This window comes from Cervus elaphus, chromosome 6 (assembly GCF_910594005.1).
Source record: "Cervus elaphus chromosome 6, mCerEla1.1, whole genome shotgun sequence".
In the NCBI taxonomy this organism is placed as follows: Eukaryota; Metazoa; Chordata; class Mammalia; order Artiodactyla; family Cervidae; genus Cervus; species Cervus elaphus.
The window spans coordinates 34,068,170-34,090,744 of NC_057820.1; the positions used below are offsets into that span (position 1 = coordinate 34,068,170).

The following is a 22,575-nucleotide window of genomic DNA, read 5'->3' on the forward strand; positions in this document are numbered from 1 at the left end:
CCAGTCCATCCTAAGTTAAATCAGCCCTGAATATTCATTGGAAGGACTGATACTGAAGCAGAAACTCCAATACTTTGGCCACCTTATGTGAAGAGCTGACTCATTTGAAAAGACCTTGATGCTGGGAAAGATTGAGGGCAGGAGGAGAAAGGGATGACAGAGAATGAGATGGTTGGATGGCATCACTGACTCAATGGACATGGGTTTGGGTGGACTCTGGGAGATGGTAATGGACAGGGAAGCCTGGTGTGCTGTGGCTCACGGGGTCGCAAAGAGTCAGACACGACTGAACGACTGAACTGAACTGAACTGAACTTGCGTTTTTGACAGTCCAATGGATGTTGGCAATTTGATCTCTGGTTCCTCTGCCTTTTCTAAATCCAACTTGAACATCTGGAAGTCCACAGTTCATGTACTGTTGAAGCCTAGCTTAGAGATTTTAAGCATTACTTTGCTAGCTTGTGAGATGAGTGCAAAATTGCAGTAGTTTGAACATTCTTTGGCATTGCCTTTCTAAGGGATTGGAAAGAAAACTGACTTTTTCCAGTCTCATGGCCACTGCTGAGTTTTCCAAATTTGCTGGCATGTTGAGTGCAACACTTTCACAACACCATCTTCTAGGATTTGAAAATTTGATGGTTCTGAGGTTATTGATATTTCTCAAATTTGATATTTCTTTTAGGATAGCTCAACTGAAATAGCTCAATTCCATCACCTCCACTAGCTTTTATTGTAGTGATGCTTCCTAAGGCCCACTTGACTTCACATTCCAGGATATCTAGCTCTAGGTGAGTGATCATACCATCATGGTTATCTGGGTCATGAAGATCTTTTTTGTATAGTTCTGTGTATTCTTGCCACTCTTCTTAAAACTTCTGTTTCTGATAGATCCATACCATTTCTGTCCTTTATTGTGCTCATCTTTGCCTGAAATGTTCCCTTGGTATCTCTAATTTTCTTGAAGAGATCTCTAGATATCTTTCCCATTCTGTGGTTTTCCTCTATTTCTTTGCATTGATCACTGAGGAATGCTTTCTTATCTCTCCTTGCTATTCTTTGGAACTCTGCATTCAAATGGGTATCACTTTCCTTTTCTCCTTTGCTTTTTGTGTCTTTTCTTTTCTCAGCTATTAGTAAGCCCGCCTCAGTCAACCATTTTGCCTTTTTGCTTTTCTTTTCCTTGGGGATGGTCTTGATCACTGCTTCATGTACAATGTCACAAGCCTCCATCCGTAGCTCATCAGGCACTCTTTCTGTCAGATCTAATCCCTTGAATCCATTTGTCCTTCCACTGTATAATCGTAAGGGATTTGGTTTGATCATACCTGAATGATCTAGTGGTTTTCCCTACTTTCTTCAATTTAAGTCTGAATTTGGCAATAAGGAGTTCATGATCTGAGCCACAGTCAGCTCTTGGTCTTGTTTTTGCTGCCTGTATAGAGCTTGTCCATCTCTGGCTGCAAAGAATATAGTCAATCTGATTTTGGTGTTGACCATCTGGTGATGTCCATGTGTAGAGTCTTCTCTTGTGTTGTTGGAAGAGGGTGTTTGCTATGACCACTGCATTCTCTTGGCACAACTCTGTTAGCCTTTGACCTGCCTCATTTTGTACTCCAAGGCATAGAAAACACACTATTATCATGAAATGGATGAACAATAAGATCCTGCTGCCGAGTATAGAACTATATTCAGTATCCTATGATAAAACTTAAAGAATATTTTAAAATGTATTTATATGCATTTTATCATAGGATACTGAATATAATTCTATACTCGGCAGCAGGATCTTATTGTTCATCCATTTCATGATAATAGCTTACATCTGCTAACCTCAACCTTCCACTCCATCCCTCCCTCAAGGCCCTCTCCCCTTGGCAAACACAAGTGTGTTTTCTATGTTTATGAGTCTATTTATTCTTCATAGAATTTATTTACTTAGTTTCCACATATGAGTGATATCATATGATATTTTTCTTTCTCTTTCTAACTTACTTCATTTAGTATGATAATCTCCAATTGTATCCATGTCACCTCAAATGGCATTATTTCATTCATTTTTTGGCTAAGTGGTATTGTATCAAGTACATGTACCATTTTCTTTATCCGTCCAACTGTTGATGGAAATTTAGGTTGTTTCCATAATTTGTATTTCATATTGCAAATAGTGCTACTATCAACCTGGGAGCATGTACGTTTTTGGACTAGAGTTTTGTCTGGATATGTTTAGTAGTGGGATTAATGAGTCATATAGTAATTCTATTTTTCGTTTTCTAAGGAACCTCCATACTATTTTTCATAGTGGCTTTAGCTTACATTTCTCTCAACAGTGGAAGAGGGGTCCCTTTTCTCCACATCCTCTCCAGCATTTACTTGTTTTTAAGGATGACCGTTATGACTGGTGTGAGGTGGTACCTCAGTGTAGTTTTGATTTGCATTTCTCTAAAAACTAGCAATGCTGAACATCTTTTCATGTGCCTATTGGTTGTCTTAGGTATTCTTTGGAGAAATGGCTCTTTAAGTCTTTTGCTCATTTTTTTTTGGGGGGGGGGGTGTTTGTTTTTTTTATTGTTGAGTTGTATGAGCTGTTTGTGTATTTTGGAAATTAATCCTTTGTTGGTCACATCATTTGCAAATATTCTCACCATTAACCAAAATAAAAACTAAAAATGGTTTTAAGTTCAATAAAGTGGTACAACCCAAGTAAATCTTACTCTTTTTCTGCATTTATTTTCCAGACTGTGAGATTATAGTAGTTATAGCACATTTCCATGATGATGTTAGCACGGGTGCTTTATAAATCTTTCATGGCAGTCTTATAGACAAAACAGGCTATGTATATTTATATACATAGTACTTAATTTATAAGTAAGTAAATGTATAACATTATTAATAACTTTGCTTAGAGAATGTTTAGTTACAGATTAGTGTCAATTTGAAGAAAACTTCAGGCATACTTTCAATTGATATGTGTGTGAGCTCAGTTGCTTCCGTCGTGTCTGACTCTTTGCAATCCTGTGGGCTACAGCCTGCCAGACTCCATGGTCCCTGGGATTTCCTGGGCAAGAATGCTGATGGGGATTGCCATTTCCTCCTCTGGAGGATCTTCCCGACCTAGGGATCAAACCCACATCTCCTGCATTGCAGGTGAATTCTTTACCTATTGAGCCACCTGTGAAAGCCCTTTCAATTGATAATATTCAGCATTTATACCAATCACACTAATAAATATTTATTGAGTTATTGGTTGTCCCAGAGCTGGCAGAACTATAGAATTCATTGAATTAAAAAGCTATGATTGGTCTTTATTTTATTAGGCTAGGGAAATGATTCAATAACAACCTAATAATTTAATTAGATGTTAAGTTATATCCTCAGAAAATTCTTCAATGATCATTAGACTAGATTGAGTGGTTTTCTCATATGTTTCATTGTATGCCTTATAATGCTTACGTATTGGGGGTTTTTAAATATCTTTTCTCTTAAGGATATCTTAAGGATAAAAGATAAAAGATAAGATATCTTTTAAGGATATCTTAAAACAAGGATATTTTAAGAACAGGAAGTATTTTGTTTTTGTTAAAATCTGAATCTGTCTCCCTAACCCACCAACCCTCACATGGTATGTATTTAATGTATGTTCATTCGTTAATTAACTTGATGTAATTCTAGACATAAAGCCTTTACATCTTATTATGCCTACTCTAATATTAATCACCTTTCTTTATTAGAACTGATGACTAGGTTTGTCATATTAAAAATACATGAATTTATGTTTGTTTTTAAGGCTTTACTTACTTGCACTGATCATACAGAGATCTTCCTGAAAACCATGTCTCAATCCAATAAAAATACAAGATATCCACAATTCAGTGATTCCTCTTCTCGATTCCACACTTAGTGACAAAAATACTAGGTAGACATAGTCTCATAGATTATACAAATGAAAATAAAATTTATTAACTAGTAGTACTTTATAGCCATTGGCTACATATTTGAGACCAAGTAAATTAGAGGCATTATTTTCTCTTAAAATTAGGGCAACCACTCTGCTGTAAAAGTTGCTTGATATTTTAATCTCTTTCTTGTTATGAGAACTTTTAAAATCTACTCTCTTTCAGCTTTCAAATATACAGTGCACTATTATTAATGTGGTCTCTATTCTGTATACTTCATCCCTGTGACTTATTTTAAAACTGAAAATTTGAACTTTTTTATCCCTTTCACCCATTTGTCCTGCCTCTTCCCCCAACCCCCACTTCTTGCAACTGCCAATCTATTCTCTGTATCCATGACTCATTTTTTTAAAGATTCTAAATATAAGTGAAATCTTACAGTGCTTGTCTATCTGACTTATTTCATGTTGCATAAATATCCAAGATCTGTCCATATTATCACAAATGGAGACTATCCTCCTTTATCTTCACTGAGTAGTATTCCACTATGTAAATATACACAGGGTGTATATATTTGGTGGCTCAGATGGTAAAGAATCCTCTTGCAATGCAGGAGACTTGAGTTTAACCTCTGAGTTGGGAAGACCCCCTGGAGAAGGAAATGGCAACAAACTCTAGTAATCTTGCCTGGAAAATTCCATGGACAGAGGAGCCTGAGCGTTACAGTCCATGGGGTCACAAAGAGTTGGACACAACTGAGCAACTAACAATTTAATGTATATATGTACAACATTTTCTTTATCCATTCTTCTATCAAAGGATTCTTATTTCCATGTTTCATGTGTTATAAATAATGCTGCAATGAACATGCAGATACATATCTTTTCAAATTAGTGTTTTTTTCTTCAGATAAATACTCAGAAATGAAATTGCTGAATCATACAGTAGTTCTATATTTAATATTCTGAGGATCCTCCATTATGTTTTCCATGATGGACACACAAATATACATTCCCATTATCAGTGGACAAGTGTTCTCATTTCTGAGAGACATTGCTGATTCCTTTTATATCTTGTCTTTTTGATAACAACTATTCCAGCTGGTGCAAGGCAATATACCATTATTGTTGTGATTTGAAGTTCCCTGATTAATAATTCTGAGTATATTTTCCTCTTGGCTGTGTTTCTTTAGAAAAATATCTGTTCAGGTCCTCTATCAATTTTTAATCAAATAACTAATTTTTCTCTATTGAGCTGAAGAGTTTTTCATATATTTTAGATATTAATGCCTTGTCAGATAAATGATGTGCTATTTTTCTCCCTAGTAGTACATTTTCCTTTTACTTTGCTGAAGGTTTACTTTGCAAAAGGAAAGGAAACTACTATGCTGTATTTAGTCCCTTTTGGTTATTTTTGCATTTGCTGCATTTGCTTTTGGAGTTATTTCCAAAGCATCATTGCCAAGACCAATGTCAGGTAGCTTCCAGTCTGTGTTCTTCAATGAGTTTTATGGTTTCAATACTTAAACATTCAAGCCTTTAATTAATTTGAGTCAATTTTTGTGATGGTGTAAAATAGTGACCTAGTTTTACCTAGCTTTATTCTTTTTTTTTTTTTAACTTTTTAAAAAAATATTTATTTATTTATTCATTTATTTGGCGTGTGGGGTCTTAGTTGCGGCACACAGGATCTTGTATCTTCATTGCGGCATGTAGGATTCTTTTAGTTGCAGATGCAGAATCTTTACTTGTAGCATGTGGGATCTAGTTCCTGAGGCCCTCTGTATTGGGAGTGTGGAGTCTTAGCCATTGGATCACCAGGGAAGTCCTGTAATAACTTTAGTTTTAATGGACAAGTATGACATTACATCACTAATATAAAATTGCCCTAGACTCACTACAGGGTTGCCCTTAGCACAGAGAAAAGTTTACATACTATTAGCTTGCAGTAATTCCTTGGACAGACTGCAAGCAGAGCCTTGCGATACAGCATTCACAGTCTCTTCTTGTTCAGGAGACATGGGTTCTTGTTTAATCTGAACTGATGAGTCTGGAGCAGGAACACTGCCATGAGCTTGGAAAGAAGATGTGATTGCTTGGAGAGGGGTTCCAGTGGATGATGGAGACACGTGGGAAGATAGAGGTTCCAGGAAATTCGGGAAAAAAGGACTAGGCAGAAGTGTGCCATCAGTAGATGTTTGAGATCTAACATTCTTCTGTTCTCGTGTAAGGTTAGAGGGAACCTGGTCTGGACGTTCAGAAGGTTCATATGTTTCTTGCAATCCCTGTAGAATCTGTATTCTATGGGTCCTCAGGGCACTCATCTCCATAGTTATCTGCTGCTTAAGCACAAGTAGCCTCTGAACTTCAACATAAGCTGTCTGAAGTGCTGCACGAGCTTGCAGAAGATTGTTATCCATGCACTGCAATGATTTACTTAGTTCTTCCTCTCTTAAAGAAATACTCAGCAGCTGGTCAACCTGAGAACGTTCTTTCTTTCCTTTAATTTTCCTTCTTTTATTTTTTCTCTCAAGACTTGGCAGTTCAGGAGAAGATCCATCTCCAGTGGCTCTTCGTTTCTTTCTAACATTCTGCCCATCATTCTGTTCAGCACCAGAGGTACAGCTGCTGTCCGTGGCTGCATCTGCCAAACTGGAGTTTGCGAGTGCTGAGGATGCATTTGATGATAAAGAGTTTCCTTCTCCATTACTCTCCTGGGCATTGTGATTCTCTGAAAGTAGTAGAGAGCTCTCCTGGCTGTGCAGCTCTTTTGTCAAATGCATCAAAGGTATTTGTTTTGCAGCTTTCCCAGTACAATTTATTGAAAAAAAGTGCCATTTCCTCATTGTATAGTCTCAGCTCCTAATTTATAAGTTAATTGACATGCATTTGTTTATGGGCTTTTTGTACCATTTATGTGTGTGTGTGTGTGTGTGTGTGTGTTTTAACCAATACCATACTGTTTTGATTACTATCGTGTTGTCATGTGGTCTGAAATCAGAAAAGCCTCCAGTTGTGTACTTTTTCTCAAGATTGCTTTGATTAATCAGGTTCTTTTGTGATTTTGTAAAAATTTTAGTTTGTTCTATTACTATGAAAAATACTCAGAATATTGATAAAGATTGCTTTGAATATTACAGAAATTTTAATAATATTGATTCTTCCAGTCCATGAGCCCAGAATATCTTTGCATCCAGGTGTGCCTTTTACAATCTTAACTGTGTTCTGCACTTATACCCTGTTGGTTATATTTTTTCCTAGGTACTTTATTTTATTTTTTGATGAAATTGTAAATGGAATTATTTTTTCAATTTCTCTTTGCTACCTTTTTATTAGTGTATGAAAATATAACATATTTGTGTATGCTGAGTTAGTACTGAGCAAATATACTAAATTCATTAATTAGAGTTTTCTGCATGTAATATTATGTCATATGCAAATAGTGACAGTTTTAATTCTTCACTTTAGATCTTTGTTTTTTCATTTCTTGCCAAATTTCTCTGGCAAAGACTTCCAATACTATGTTGAATAAACATGACAAGAGTGGGCATCCTTGTCTTATTCCTGATCTTAGAGGAACAGCTTTCTGCTTTCCATTATTGAGTTTGATGTTAGCTGTGAGCTTGTCATACATTCTATCACACCCAATTTCTTCCAAGTTTTTGTCATGAATGGATGTTGAATTTTTTTTAGTGATTTCTGTATCTGCTGATGATTTTTCATCATTTTAAAATTTTTATTTTATATTAGAGTATAGCTGATTAACAATGTTGGGGGGTCAAGAAAAGTGATTAAGTTATACATGTATCTATTCTTTTTCAAATTGTTTTTCCATTTAGGCTACTATAAATAATTGAGCAGAATTATCTGTGATATATAATAGGTCTTTTTTGGTTATCTATTTTAAATATATTAGTATATATGTCCATTCCAAATTCCCAATCTATCCCTCCCCCACTGGTAACCATAAGTTCTATCTCTAAGTCTGTTTTTCTTTTGTAAGTAAGTTCATTTGTTATCCTTTCTTTTAGATTCTGCATATAAGGGATATCATATAACTCTCTCTGTCTGGCTTCACTCAGTATGACAATTTCTAGATCCATTCATGTTGCTGAAAGTGAGAATATTTAATTCTTTTTATGGCTAATATTTCATTGTATAAGTATATGTAAAACACCTTCTTTATCAGTTCCTCTGTTAATGGATATTTAGGGTGTTTGCATGTCCTGGCTATGGTAAATATTCCTTCAGTGAGCATAGAAATGCATGTATTTGTGGAGTTATGGTTTTTTCTGGGCATAAGCCCAGGAGTGGGATTGCTGTGTCATATGGCAATTGTATTTTTAGTTTTATAAGGAACCTACATATTGTTCTCCATGGTGGCTGTTCCAATTTACATTCCTGGCAAAAATGTAAGAGGATTCCCTTTTCCCCATACCCTTTCCAGAATTTAATGCTTGTAGATTTTTAAATAATGACCATTATGAACAGTGTGAGGTGATATTTTGTTGTAGCTTTGACTTGCATTTCTCTAATAAGTCTCTCTGGTGGATCAGAGGTAAAAAAAATACACCTGCATTGCAGTAGATGTGGGTCATCCCTGGATCATGAAGATCCCCTGGAGAAGGAAATGGGAACATACTCCAGTATTCTTGCCTGGGAAATATGGAGAGGAGTCTGGCAGTCGACAGTCTATGGTGTTACAAAGAGTCAGACACGACTTAGTAAGAACAATAATTAGTGGTGATTAGCATCTTTTCAGGTGTCTCTTGGCTACCTGTATGTCTTCTTTGGAGACAAATCTATTTAGGTCTTCTGCCAATTTTTTGTTTGGGTTGTTTGTTTTGATATTAAACCTAATGAGCTGTTTGTTTATTATGGTGATTAATCACTTGTCATTTGCTTTATCTACAATTATTTTCTCTCATTTTGTGGGTCTTTTCATTTTGTTCATGGTTTCTTTTGGTGTGAAAAAGTTTTTAAGTCTAATTAGGTCTCATTTTTTTAGTCTTGTACATGAGTCAGAAAAGCTCTTGTTGTGATTTATGTTGAAAGGGGTTTTACCTATTTTTCCTCTAAGAGTTTTATAGTGTCTGCCCTTACATTTAGGTCTTTAATCCATTTTGAGTTTATTTTTGTGTATGGTGTTAGGGAGTGTTCTAATTTCATTCTTTTAAATGTAGCTATATTCTTTTGTACGTACCATTTATTGAGGAGATAATCTTTTCTCATTGTAAATTTTTACCGCCTTTGCTATAGGTTAAATATATATAATCAAGATATAACCCATGGTTAAATATATAACCAAATAGGGAAAGGAGTATGTCAAGGCTGTATATTGTCACAGCTTATTTAACTTATATGCAGAGTACATCACGAGGAATGCTGGACTGGATGAAGCACAAGTTGGAATCAAGATTGCCAGGAGAAATATCAACAACCTCAGATATGCAGATGACACCACACTTATGGCAGAAAGTGAAGAACTTAAGAGCCTCTTGATGAAAGTGAAAGAGGAGAGTGAAAAAGTTGGCTTAAAACTCAACATTCAGAAAACTAAGATCATGGCATCTGGTACCATCACTTCATGGCAATTGGATGGGAAAACAGTGGAAACAGTGGCTGACATTATTTTTCTGGGCTCCAAAATCACTGCAGATGGTGATTGCAGCCATGAAATTAAAAGATACTTGCTCTTGGAAGAAAAGTTCTGACCAACCTAAATAGCATATAAAGAATCAAAGACATTACTTTGTTAACAAATGTCCATCTAGTCAAAGCTATGAATTTTCCAGTAGTCATGTATAGATGTGAGAGTTGGATTATAAAGAAAGCTGATTACCAAAGAATTGATGTTTCTGAACTGTGGTGTTGGACAAGACTCTTGAGAGACCCTTGGACTGCAAGGAGATCCAACCAGTCAATCCTAAAGGAAATCAGTCATGAATATTCATTGGAAGGACTGCTGCTAAAGCTGAAACTCTAATACTTTGGCCACCTGATGCAAAGAACTGACTCATTGGAAAAGACCCTGATGCTGGGAAAGATTGAAGGTGAGAGGAGAAGGGGATGGCAGAGGATGAGATGGTTGGATAGCATTACCAACTCAATGGACATGAGTTAACTCCAGGAGCTGGTGATGGACAGGGAGGCCTGGTGTTCTGCAGTCCATGGGGTTACAAAGAGTCAGACAGGACTGAGCAACGGAACTGAACTGAAATATGTAACCTCTGGTATAACCATGGGCTATTCCTTATTTGTTTATATATATTTGCTAAGTTTTGCCCTCAATCACATGGAATGGTAAAGATGGAATGCAAATTTATGTTATCATAATCCTGAATGCATGCTGAGTTGCTTCAATTGTGTCTGACTCTTTGCGACCCTTTGGACTGCATGCAACCTGTCACTTTTCTCTGTCTATGGGATTCTCCAGGCAAGAACACCAGAGTGGGTTGCCATGCCCTCCTCAAGGGGATCTTCCTGACCCAGGGATCAAAGCTGTTTCTCTTATGTCTCCTGAATTGGCAGGCTGGTTCTTCATGACTAGCACCACCTGGGAAACCCGTAATCCTGCCTGAACTCCAGCTGATTCATTGGCTGTCAAAGTTTTGAAATTTATGAAATAAGAGGTTGTTTGCAAAAATGAAAATATTAATATAAAGGTTTAGAAAAATATATTTGGGATTTTTTTATATTCTAAATTGCCACAAAAATCTTAATTTACAATTGCTTTGACTAAACGTTAAATCCCCTAGTAGTTATTTTACTGCTCAGTCACTTCAGCTGTGTCTCTTTGCGAACCCTAGAACTGTAGCCTGACAGGCTTTTCTGTCTGTGGGATTTTCTGACCCAGTAATCAAACTAACATCTTCAGAATTTCAGTCAGATTCTTTTACAGCTGAGCCACCAGTGAAGCACCCTAGTAAATATTTTTAAATAAATTCAATAAGAGCTCGTTGGGTTCTTTCTTTCTTTTCCCCATTTATCAGAAACAAACAGAAAAAGCAAAAAAATATTTAAATCCATTTACTTGCACAGTCTCATTTTCTAGAAGCATGATATATTGTTAAAGTCCACATTCTAGGACTAGTTTATTTGTGTATAAATCCTTCCTTCATTAATTTCTACCTGGGCATATGCCATTGGCACATGCCATTGAAGCATGTTACTAAGTTTTATATACTGGTTTTCTCTTAAGAAAAATAGAGATAATAGTAGTTCCTCACTTACTAGTTCTTTTGAAAATTTATTTAATATATGTAAAATTATAGGTTCAGTGCTTAACACATCACTATATGATTATCCGTTGTTCATTTACCTTCTTAGAAACTTGTTACTATGGTGAATTGTTAGTTCCTGAAATGACAGTAGTAAAATTTTCCATAATTATCAAATTTCACATTTAATTATGACAGTTATAATGAATCTGACCCCACTTTTTTTTACTTCTCATTCTTCCTTCTTCCCCACATCTAGGAATCTAAGAAATTGCATGTATACTACCCTCTTTAGTGTGGGCAGGAGATTAAAACCATGCAATTCCCTGGTTGTGTGCAAAAACCCTAATTCTAGGAACATGCCCTGTGTTAGTCACTCAGTGGTATCTGATTTTTTGTGACCCCATGAACTGTAGCCCACCACGCTTCTCTGTCCATAGTGTTTTCCAGGCAAGAATATTGGAGTGGGTAGCCATTCCCTTCTCCAGGGGATCTTCTCAACCCAGGGATCGAACCCAGGTCTCCTGCATTGCAGGTAGATACTTTACCATCTGAGTCACCAGGGAAACTCCCAGAAACATGCCCTAAGCACAATAAAAACCCAAAGACACATGATATATTCACTCCAGCTTAAGGGTCCCTGCTCTTCCACTCCCCCAGAAAAGCTTCATTATCTATTAATAAGTATACCTTTTGATACCTTCCTGCTACATATGTATGTGCATTGCATTCTGAGTCTCAACATTTGGACCAAAGTTTTGGAGGGCCTCCATCCTACCCCTGCAGGTAATAAAGCACATATGTGTAAACTAGAGAATATTCTGTAAATTTACAGAACTACTCAGGAACTTTCAACATATATGCAGAATGGTAAATCTGTTATAAACCAAATGTATTTATCAGCAGAACTTTTTTCCAGAATATTAATTTTTCTACATGTTTTTGGCTCAGACTTTTCTTGCTGACATTCTCTTTTTTAGAAAGAAAACATCTATTTTTTTTCCCCTTGAGTGATTCCTATATCTCTTCAAGAGAACCTCTTTTTCTCTTGACATAAGAGTTTTATGCCTCCTTGCAAGCAGTTATAGTACTCCACGGAGAGTGTGAGCATTAAAGAAACAGGTATTCTTGCTTTCTATGACACACTTGCACTATTTTATTTGCCAACAAAATCCATCTAGTCAAGGCTATGGTTTTTCCAGTGGTCATGTATGGATGTGAGAGTTGGAGTATAAAGAAAGGTGAGCACTGAAGAATTGAGGCTTTTGAACTGTGGTGTTGGAGAAGACTCTTCTTGAGAGTCCCTTGGACTGCAAGGAGATCCAACCAGACCATCCTAGAGGAGATCAGTCCTGGGTGTTCATTGGAAGGAGTGATGCTGAAGCTGAAACTCCAATACTTTGGTCACCTGATGCAAAGAGCTGACTCGTTGGAAAAGACCCTGATGCTGGGAAAGATTGAGGGCAGGAGAAGAAGGGGACAACAGAGGATGAGATGGTTGAATGGCATCACCAACTCAATGGACATGGGTTTGGGTGGACTCTGGGAGTTGGTGATGGACAAGGAGGCCTGGCATGCTGCGGTTCATGGGGTCACAAAGAGTCAGACACGATGGAGCGACTGGACTGAACTGAACTGAACTGATGTAATTTTTAATTGAAGGATAATTAATTCACAGAATTTTGTTGTTTTCTGTCAAACCTCAACATGAATCAGCCACAGGTGTACATATATATCCCCTCCCTTTTGAACCTCCCTCCCCATCCCACCCCTCTAGGTTGATACAGAGCCCCTGTTTGAGTTTCCTGAGCCACACAGAAAATTTCCGTTGGCGATCTATTTTACATATGGTAATGTAAGTTTCCATGTTATTCTCTCCTTACATCTCACCCTCTTCTCCCCTCTCCCCATGTCCGTAAGTCTATTCTCTACGTCTGTTTCTCCATTGCTGCCCTGTAGATAAATTCTTCAGTACCATTTTTCTAGATTCCATATATATGTGTCAGAATATGATATTTATCTTTCTCTTTCTGAATTACTTCACTCTGTATAATAGGCTCTAGGATTATCCACCTCACTAGAACTGACTCAAATGTGTTCCTTTTTATGATGGAGTAATATTCCATTATGTATATGTAGCACAAATTCTTTATCCATTCATCTGTCGATGGACATCTAGGTTGCTTCTATGTTCTAGCTATTGCAAATAGTGATGCAATGAACAATGGTATACATGTATCTTTTTCAATTTTGGTTTCCCCAGGGTGTATGCCTAGGAGTAGGATTGCTATGTCATAAGGTGGTTTTCTTCCTAGTTTTTAAAGGAATCTCCATACAGTCTTCCATAGTGGCTGTATCAATTTACATTCCCAGCAATAGTGCAAGAGTATTCCCTTGTCTCCACACTCTCTCCAGCATTTATTGTTTGTAGACTTTTTTTATGATGGCCATTTTGACTGGTATGAGGTGATATCTCACTGTAGTTTTGACTTGCATTCCTCTAATAATGAGTGATCCATACATGACCACTGGAAAAACCATAACCTTGACTAGACAGACCTTTGTGGGCAAAGTAATATCTCTGCTTTTTAATATGCTGTTTAGGTCGGTCATAAATTTCCTTCCGAGGAGTAAGCGTCTTTTAATTTCATGGCTGCACACCATCTGCAGTGATTTTGGAGCTCCCCAAAATAAAGTCTGACACTGTTTCCACTGTTTCCCCATCTATTTCCCATGAAGTGATGGGACCAGATGCCATGATCTTAGTTTTCTGAATGTTGAGCTTTAAGCCAACTTTTTCACTCTCCTCTTTCACTTTCAGCAAGAGGCTTTTTAGTTCCTCTTCACTTTCTGCCATAAAGGTGGTGTCATCTGCATATCTGAGGTTACTGATATTTCTCCCAGCAATCTTGATTCCAGCTTGTGCTTCTTTCAGCCCAGCATTTCTCATGATGTACTCTGCATATAAGTTAAACAGGCAGGGTGACAATATACAGACTTGCTTACTCCTTTTCCTATTTGGAACCGGTCTGTTGTTCCATGTCCAATTCTAACGTGCTTTCTGACCTGAATCCAGGTTTCTCAAGAGGCATGTCAGGGGGTCTGGTATTCCCATCTCTTTCAGAATTTTCCACAGTTTATTGTGATCCACACAATCAAAGCCTTTGGCACAGTCTGCAAGGAGATCCAACCAGTCCATCCTAGGGGAGATCAGTCCTGGGTGTTCATTGGAAGGACTGATGCTGAAGCTGAAACTCCAATACTTTGGCCACCTCATGCGAAATGTTCTCATTGGAAAAGACCCTGATACTGGGAGGGGTTGGGGGCAAGAGGAGAAGGGGATGAAAGAGGATGAGACGGTGGGATGGCATCACCAACTTGATGGACATGAGTTTGAGTGGACTCTAGGAGTTGGTGATGGACAGGGAGACCTGGTGTGCTGCGATTCATGGGGTTGCAAGGAGTCGGACACGACTGAGCGACTGAACTGAATAATGAGCAATGTTGAGCACCTTTTCATGTGTTTGTTAGCCATCTGTATGTCTTCTTTGGAGAAATGTCTGTTTAGTCTTTTCCCCACTTTTTGGCTGGATTGATAGGTTTTCTGTCATTGAGTTGTATGAGCTGGTTGTATATTTTGATAATTAATCCTTTGTCAGTTGTTTCATTTGCTATTATTTTCTCCTATTCTGAGGGTTGTCTTTTCACCTTGCTTATACTTTTCTTTGCTGTGTAAAAGCTTTTAAGCTTAATCAGGTACCACCTGCTTACTTTTGTTTTTATTTCCATTACTCTAGGAGGTGGGTCATAGGGGATCCTGCTTTGATTTATGTCATTGAGTGTTCTGTCTATGTTTTCCTCTCAGAGTTTTAGTTTCTGGTCTTACATTTAGGTCTTTAATCCAGTTTGAGTTTACCTTTGTGTATGGTATTAGGAAGTGTTCTAATTTCATTCTTTTACCTGTAGCTGTCTAGTTTTCCCAGCACCATTTATTGAAGAGGTTGTCTTTGCCACATTGTATATTGTTGCTTCCTTTGTAAAAGATTAGGTACCCATAGGTGTGGGGGTTTATTTCTGGGTTTTATGTCTTGTTCCGTTGGTCTATATTTTTGTTTTTGTGCCAGTAACGTATTGTCTTGATGACTGTAGCTTTGTAGTATAATCTGAAGTCAGGAAGGTTGAGTCCTCCAGCTCCATTCTTCTTTCTCAAGACTGCTTTGGCTATTCAGGGTCTTTCATGTTTCCATATGAATTGCAAAATATTTTGTTCTAGTTCTGTGAAAAATGTATTGGTCATTCGACAGGGATCACATTGAATCTGTAGATTACATTGGTTAGTATAGTCATTTTCACAACATTGATTCTTCCTACCCAGGAACATGGAATGTCTCTCCATCTGTTTTTGTCATCTTTGACTGCTTTCATCGGTGTCTTATAATTTTCTGTGTACTATTCTTTTGTCTCCTTAGGTAAGTTTATTCCTAGATAGTTTATTCTTTTTGTTGCAGTGGTGAATGGGATTGATTCCTTAATTTCCATTTCTGATTTTTCATTGCTAGTATATAGAAATACAAGTTATTTTGTTTCCGTATATTGATTGTGTATTCTGAAACCTTGCTAAATTTGCTGATTAGCTCTAGTAATTGTCTGGTACTGTCTTTAGGATTTTCTACGTACAGTGTCATGTCATCTGCAAACAGAGCTTTACTTCTCCTTTCTGATCTGGATTCCTTTTATTTCTTTTCTTCTCTGGTTGCTGTAGCTAGGACTTCCAAAACTATGTTGAATAATAGTGGTGAAAGTGGACACCCTTGTCTTGCTCCTGATCTTAGGGGGAATGCTTTCAGGTTTTCACCATTGAGAATAATATTTGCTGTAGGTTTATCATATATGGCCTTTACTATGTTGAGTTAGGTTCCTTCTTTGCCCATTTTTTGAAGTTTTAATCATAAATGGGTGCTGAATTTTGTCAGACTTTGCATCTATTGAGTCTAGCATATGGTTTCTATCTTTCAATTTGTTAATATGGTGTATTACATTGATTGCTTTGCATATATTGAAGAATCCTTGCATCCCTGGAATAAACCCAACTTATATGAGCTTTTTGATATGTTGCTGAATTGTGTTTGCTAAAATTTTGTTGAGGATTTTACATCTATGTTCATCAATGATATTGGCCTGTAGTTTTCTTTTTTGTGTTGTCTTTGGTTTTGGTATCAGGGTGATGGTGGCCTCATAAAATGAGTTTGAAAGTGTTCCTTCCTCTGCAATTTTTTGAAAGAGTTTTAGAAGGATAGGCCCTAGTCTTCTCTAAATGTTTGATGGAGTTCTCCTGTGAAGCCATCTGGTCCTGAGCTTTTGTTTTTGGGAAATTTTTGATTACAGCTTAAATTTCAGTGCTTGTAATTGGGTTGTTCATAATTTCTATTTCTTCCTGATTCAGTCTTGGAAAATTAAACTTTTCTAAGAATCTGTCCATTTGTTCCAGGTTATCCAGCTTATAAAAGCTGGCTCTTTGAGACAATAAATAATACTGACAAACCTTTAACCAGACTCATCAAGAAAAAAAGAAAGAGGAATCAAATCAACAAAATTAAAAATTAAAAAGGAGAGATTACAAGAGACAATCCAGCCAGAAACACAAAGGATTATAAGAGACTATTATGAACAACTATATGGCAATAAAATGGATAACACACTTGCACTATTATGTTTCTACAACAAATTAGAATTTTGCATAATAAATTCTATACTTCTCAATCATGTTCAATTTATGTCTTAATTATTTCTGATGAAGTAACTCCAGCTAGGCATTCATGTATTATCAGCCATGTTAATACATTTTTTTTTTCTCAGCACCTATTTATGTGCTTTGCACCATTAAATTTCACTTAGCAATTTGACTCTGACATGCAATGAATGAGAAAACTGAATGTTTACATAATTGCCAATAAGATAGATGTTATTGAATTTAGATACAGTTTTAGAAGATGTGTTTTAGCTGTAGCTGTCTACATAATTATGCCAGTTAGAATTTCATATGACAAAATTATTCACTTATTCTAATTTTCTAGGCAGGAAATGCAAAAACTGATATTGCTATGGCCCACTGCATAATATTTTCCATGAAATTTGTTCTGTAGCATTTTCCTTGGACATATATACCTGCATTGAAAGCTATTTAAATAATGTCTACTACACCTTGCCTTCAAATTCCCAAGAAAGCTATGGTCATACTAAAAATTTAACAGAAAACCTGCAGCCTATATATTTGTTTTGTCTTCAATCCTTAACATATAAATATAACATGAAATGATCTACTAACTATGGTAAAAAGATGTTTAGAGAGTTACTTTGGGTGTAACAAACTAAATTTATACATACTCAGTCTAAACATGGCAGATTATGTGTACCATATAGAATATATTCAAAAATTTTTATTTATATGCATTACAATAAACCAAAAGTTTATTAATTTACTAACCTCAGTCCATATGTGTTGATACAGACCCATCAGCAGTGGTCTATTACTTTAAATGAGGAATATGCAAACCACATATTTTTGACACATGGCAATTTTTTCTTTGTTCTATGAGAGCAAAGGACTTGTATGTTTTACTCATTGCTATTTCCATTGTTGTTTGCAATACTATATCCACAATAAGCTGTGTCTTAGAGAATAAAATGAAGTAGGTAGAATTGGAAAAAAAGAAAAAACAATCTAGAGAATTGATCAGACCCTTCCAACGATGCCAGAGCAAGAGTTTTTATGTTTAGATCTACCAATACAAGGTGTTAGACTTAGCAAGATGGTTGTCGACTACAGTGTGATACCTGGCTAGAGATAGTTGAGAGCAAGGCAGTCTGAAACATATGGTTCCTTTGTTCATAAGACATTAAAATTCTACCTCATGTTTTTTTCCAGTTTTTTTGTTTGTTTGTTTGTTTAAAGAATCATTAATATGAAAAAAACATTATTTCTAATCCACTATGTAAAATTACAGTCATATCAAGTCAAAATTGGGAAAACAAATGTCTTAATCAAAAAATTAAAACACACTGAAATATTTTTCTCATTAATGAATACATGCATTAAAAATAACAGAGCTTCCACCCATTTCTAGAAAAGTCAAAGAAAACATGCATGAGAAACTCTTTACCTTCATGACTGTGATTGATCTAAGAGTGAATTATGGTTTAAATGTCTCCTTTTCCAAGATATATAAGACATCCAGTTTCTAAAACAATGCTTACTCTTTGAAAGTACTTTAAATCTCACAGAAAAATAAAGAAAAAAATGTAATAGAAGTTCCAAAAAGTTTTTTGTTTAGCAGCCCTCCATGCTATGCAGTTTAGCTTTGCATGATTTCCCCACAGCCTTTGCAGAAATGTTATTAACTTCAGAAAATTGTTTCTCCTCCTGCATGTTGAAAGAAAAAGCAATTTGAAATGTTTATTTTATGTTTGAAGTTTATATTCATAAAGAAAAGGTGAAAATATTATTGCTGACTTCAATTTATGACTCAAACCACCAAAAGTGCACATTCATGTAATGATTTACTACAGTTTGGGTCTGATAAATAAAAGTAATCTCACTTTTTTTTTTATTCATTCATAAACACAAATTGATGTAAAAGGTACTTTGCATTTTCATGAAGAGAAAGGAAGCCACTGTTATTTTCATTTTCTCCGTGGTGGATAAAATACTTATTCCTAAGTAGGTAGAGGTCAAGAGAGCTATTATACCCTAATAGAATGTAGTAGAGTTGAGACCTTGCTCAATCACATTAAATGAACTGAGACCCACAGTTAATTACTAGATTTTGTATGCTGATACATAAACAAAGAAACTCTGCATTAAAGAAATGGTTTCACTATTCTGCAAATGTCCTTTCATGCACAGCTCAATGGATGGCATGCTTGAATGGGTAACTGTATAGGGTAAAATGGCTTATTGTGCACTTTAATATGGTTTATTGGCTAATCAAGTTACACACAACTTATAAAAACCATTGGCTATTTACACTTTGGTAAACTGCAAGCCCAAACACTCTCGGTAAAGTAATAAGTATACATTTCTACGTAAGATTTCTATTGCCTCAGGAACTGTACTTCCTGTGTAATGGCTCACACTCCACTGACCTGATTAAATTCCTAATTATAATGTATTGAACGTTTCTCTATATGCTCACATACCAAAAAAAAAAAAAAAAAAAAAATCATTCATAACCAGAGCTATTAGAATTAAAAAAAAAAAACTTTGAGAAACTAATTTTTTCAGGATTCATATTAACACAGCTATAAGATTTCACTATAAAAACAGGAAAACTAAAATTCAACTTGAGATATATGTGTCTTTTTTTTTTTTAATTTTTTTTATTAGTTGGAGGCTAATTACTTCACAACATTTCAGTGGGTTTTGTCATACATTGATATGAATCAGCCATGGATTTACACGTATTCCCCATCCCGATCCCCCCTCCCACCTCCCTCTCCACCCGATTCCTCTGGGTCTTCCCAGTGCACCAGGCCCGAGCACTTGTCTCATGCATCCCACCTGGGCTGGTGATCTGTTTCACCATAGATAATATACATGCTGTTCTTTTGAAATATCCCACCCTCACCTTCTCCCACAGGGTTCAAAAGTCTGTTCTGTATTTCTGTGTCTCTTTTTCTGTTTTGCATATAGGGTTATCGTTACCATCTTTCTAAATTCCATATACATGTGTTAGTATGCTGTAATGTTCTTTATCTTTCTGGCTTACTTCACTCTGTATAAGGGGCTCCAGTTTCATCCATCTCATTAGGACTGGTTCAAATGAATTCTTTTTAATGGCTGAGTAATATTCCATGGTGTATATGTACCACAGCTTCCTTATCCATTCATCTGCTGATGGGCATCTAGGTTGCTTCCATGTCCTGGCTATTATAAACAGTGCTGCAATGAACATTGGGGTGCACGTGTCTCTTTCAGATCTGGTTTCCTCGGTGTGTATGCCCCAAAGTGGGATTGCTGGGTCATATGGCAGTTCTATGTCCAGTTTTTTAAGAAATCTCCACACTGTTTTCCATAGCGGCTGTACTAGTTTGCATTCCCACCAACAGTGTAAGAGGGTTCCCTTTTCTCCACACCCTCTCCAGCATTTATTGCTTGTAGACTTTTGGATAGCAGCCATCCTGACTGGAGTGTAATGGTACCTCATTGCGGTTTTGATTTGCATTTCTCTAATAATGAGTGATGTTGAGCATCTTTTCATGTGTTTGTCAGCCATCTGTATGTCTTCTTTGGAGAAATGTCTGTTTAGTTCTTTGGCCCATCTTTTGATTGGGTCATTTATTTTTCTGGAATTGAGCTGCAGGAGTTGCTTGTATATTTTTGAGATTAATCCTTTGTCTGTTTCTTCATTTGCTATTATTTTCTCCCAATCTGAGGGCTGTCTTTTCACCTTACTTATAGTTTCCTTTGTAGTGCAAAAGCTTTTAAGTTTCATTAGGTCCCATTTGTTTAGTTTTGCTTTTATTTCCAATATTCTGGGAGGTGGGTCATAGAGGATCTTGCTGTGATTTATGTCGGAGAGTGTTTTGCCTATGTTCTCCTCTAGGAGTTTTATAGTTTCTGGTCTTACATTTAGATCTTTAATCCATTTTGAGTTTATTTTTGTGTATGGTGTTAGAAAGTGTTCTAGTTTCATTCTTTTACAAGTGGTTGACCAGTTTTCCCAGCACCACTTGTTAAAGAGGTTGTCTTTTTTCCATTGTATATCCTTGCCTCTTAAGGCAAGGGAAAGTTTTCTTTGATTATTAACAAGTAATCATCATAAATTTAAGGGCTTTGCTTTATACCATGTTGGAACCACAACAATGAGTCAGTGTCTCCTACTAAATAACTATTAACAAAATAATAAATGATTAAAGTGTATTTTCAATTTCAGTCAGATTTTATTCATTGGTTCTACTTTGTATTGCTTGCCATTCTAATTATTTTGTTAGTGCCTATTATGAGTAATAACAAAAGCTAAACCTTTTACTGAAATAAAGTTTAAATTTCATCTAATAATCTGATGTTTAAAATTATCTAAATAATTGTCATCATATTTCTAAAGAATTGATATTATTACTTCTACAGTCAATAGTGTATCGCCACTTATTATTTGGTTGACCCATTTCTGGGACACATGGTGCCAGATTTTGTTCAAACAAAATATTACTAAGAACTTTAAGAAGGATAAAAAAAAATAAATTAGTTTGGTGCAAATGTAGTTGCAGTTTGGGACCATGAAGTTTAAATCATAAGTAGACTCAAACATATCTTTATTAATCAAAATAAGAATCATTACAGTCAACACATTTTTGCTAAAGAAAAAAAGTTTGTTTATTCCTGTAGTGATAAAAATCCATGCTTCAGAATTTGATGAACTCTTGAAAAGCATTTTCTGCCTCTTGCTGATTGTGGAAGTTTTTTCCCTGCAAAAAGCTTTTGAGAAGCTTGAAGAAGTGGTAGTCAGTTGGTAAGAGGTCAGGTGAATATGGCAGATAAGCGAAAACTTTAGCCCAATTCATTCAACTTTTGAAGTGTAGGTTGTGCTACATGTGATCTGGCAATGCCATGGAGAAGAATGATACCTTTCTGTTGACCAATATTGGCTTCTGGCACTGCAGTGGTTTTTGGTGCATCTCATTGACTTGCTGAGCACATGTCTCAGATATAATGGTTTTTCTGGAATTCAGAAAGCTCTAATAGATCAGAGCAGCAGGAGACAACCAAACAGTGACCATGATCTTTTTTTGTGCAAGTGTTGCTGTGGGAAGGGCTTTCAAGTTTCTTCTCAGCCCAACCATTTAGCTGTTGGTCACCTGTTGTCATGTAAAGTCTGCTTTTCCTTGCATGTCATAATCTGATTGAGAAATGGTTTGTTGTCATTGCATAAAATGAAAGACAACATTTTACAATGATGATTTTGCTTTTGATTTTTCAGTCAGCTCATGAGGCACTCCTTATTGAGCTTTTTCACATTTCCAATTTGCTTCAAATGCCAAATGACTGTAGAATGGTCGAAGTTGAGTTCTTTGGCAACTTCCCATGTAGTTGTAACAGGATCAGCTTTCATCATGCTCTCAACTAGTTGTTGTCAACTTCCGATGGTCAGCTGCTACACTCATCATCTTCAAGGCTCTCATCTCCTTTGCAAAACTTCTTGAACCACCATTGCACTGTATGCAGTTCTTGGGCCAAATGCATTGGTGATGTTGTGAGTTGTTTCCACTGTGTTATAACCCATTTTGAATTCAAATAAGAAAATTGCTCAAATTTGCTTTTTGTCTAAAATCATTTCCATTGTCAAAAATAAATATAAGAGCAAGTAATGTCATTAGCAAAAAATAAATAAAAGGAAAAATGTGCATTAAAATGATGTATAACATAACCATGTTTAAGAATGTATTCCAATATGAAATAGCACAGTT

The 22,575-nt window shown here is 36.2% G+C and overlaps 1 protein-coding gene across 1 annotated transcript; it reads right to left on the minus strand.

The window, feature by feature from the left end:
• Positions 1 to 5,559: 5,559 nt before the first annotated feature.
• On the minus strand, positions 5,560 to 6,679 carry LOC122696539 (zinc finger protein 106-like). The gene is made up of 2 exons (XM_043906636.1): positions 5,829 to 6,679; positions 5,560 to 5,720 (listed from the first exon to the last, which is right to left on the minus strand). Exons 1-2 carry the CDS (start codon positions 6,673 to 6,675, stop codon positions 5,707 to 5,709), a joined length of 861 nt encoding a protein of 286 aa, XP_043762571.1. The 5' UTR covers positions 6,676 to 6,679; the 3' UTR covers positions 5,560 to 5,706.
• Positions 6,680 to 22,575: the final 15,896 nt, after the last annotated feature.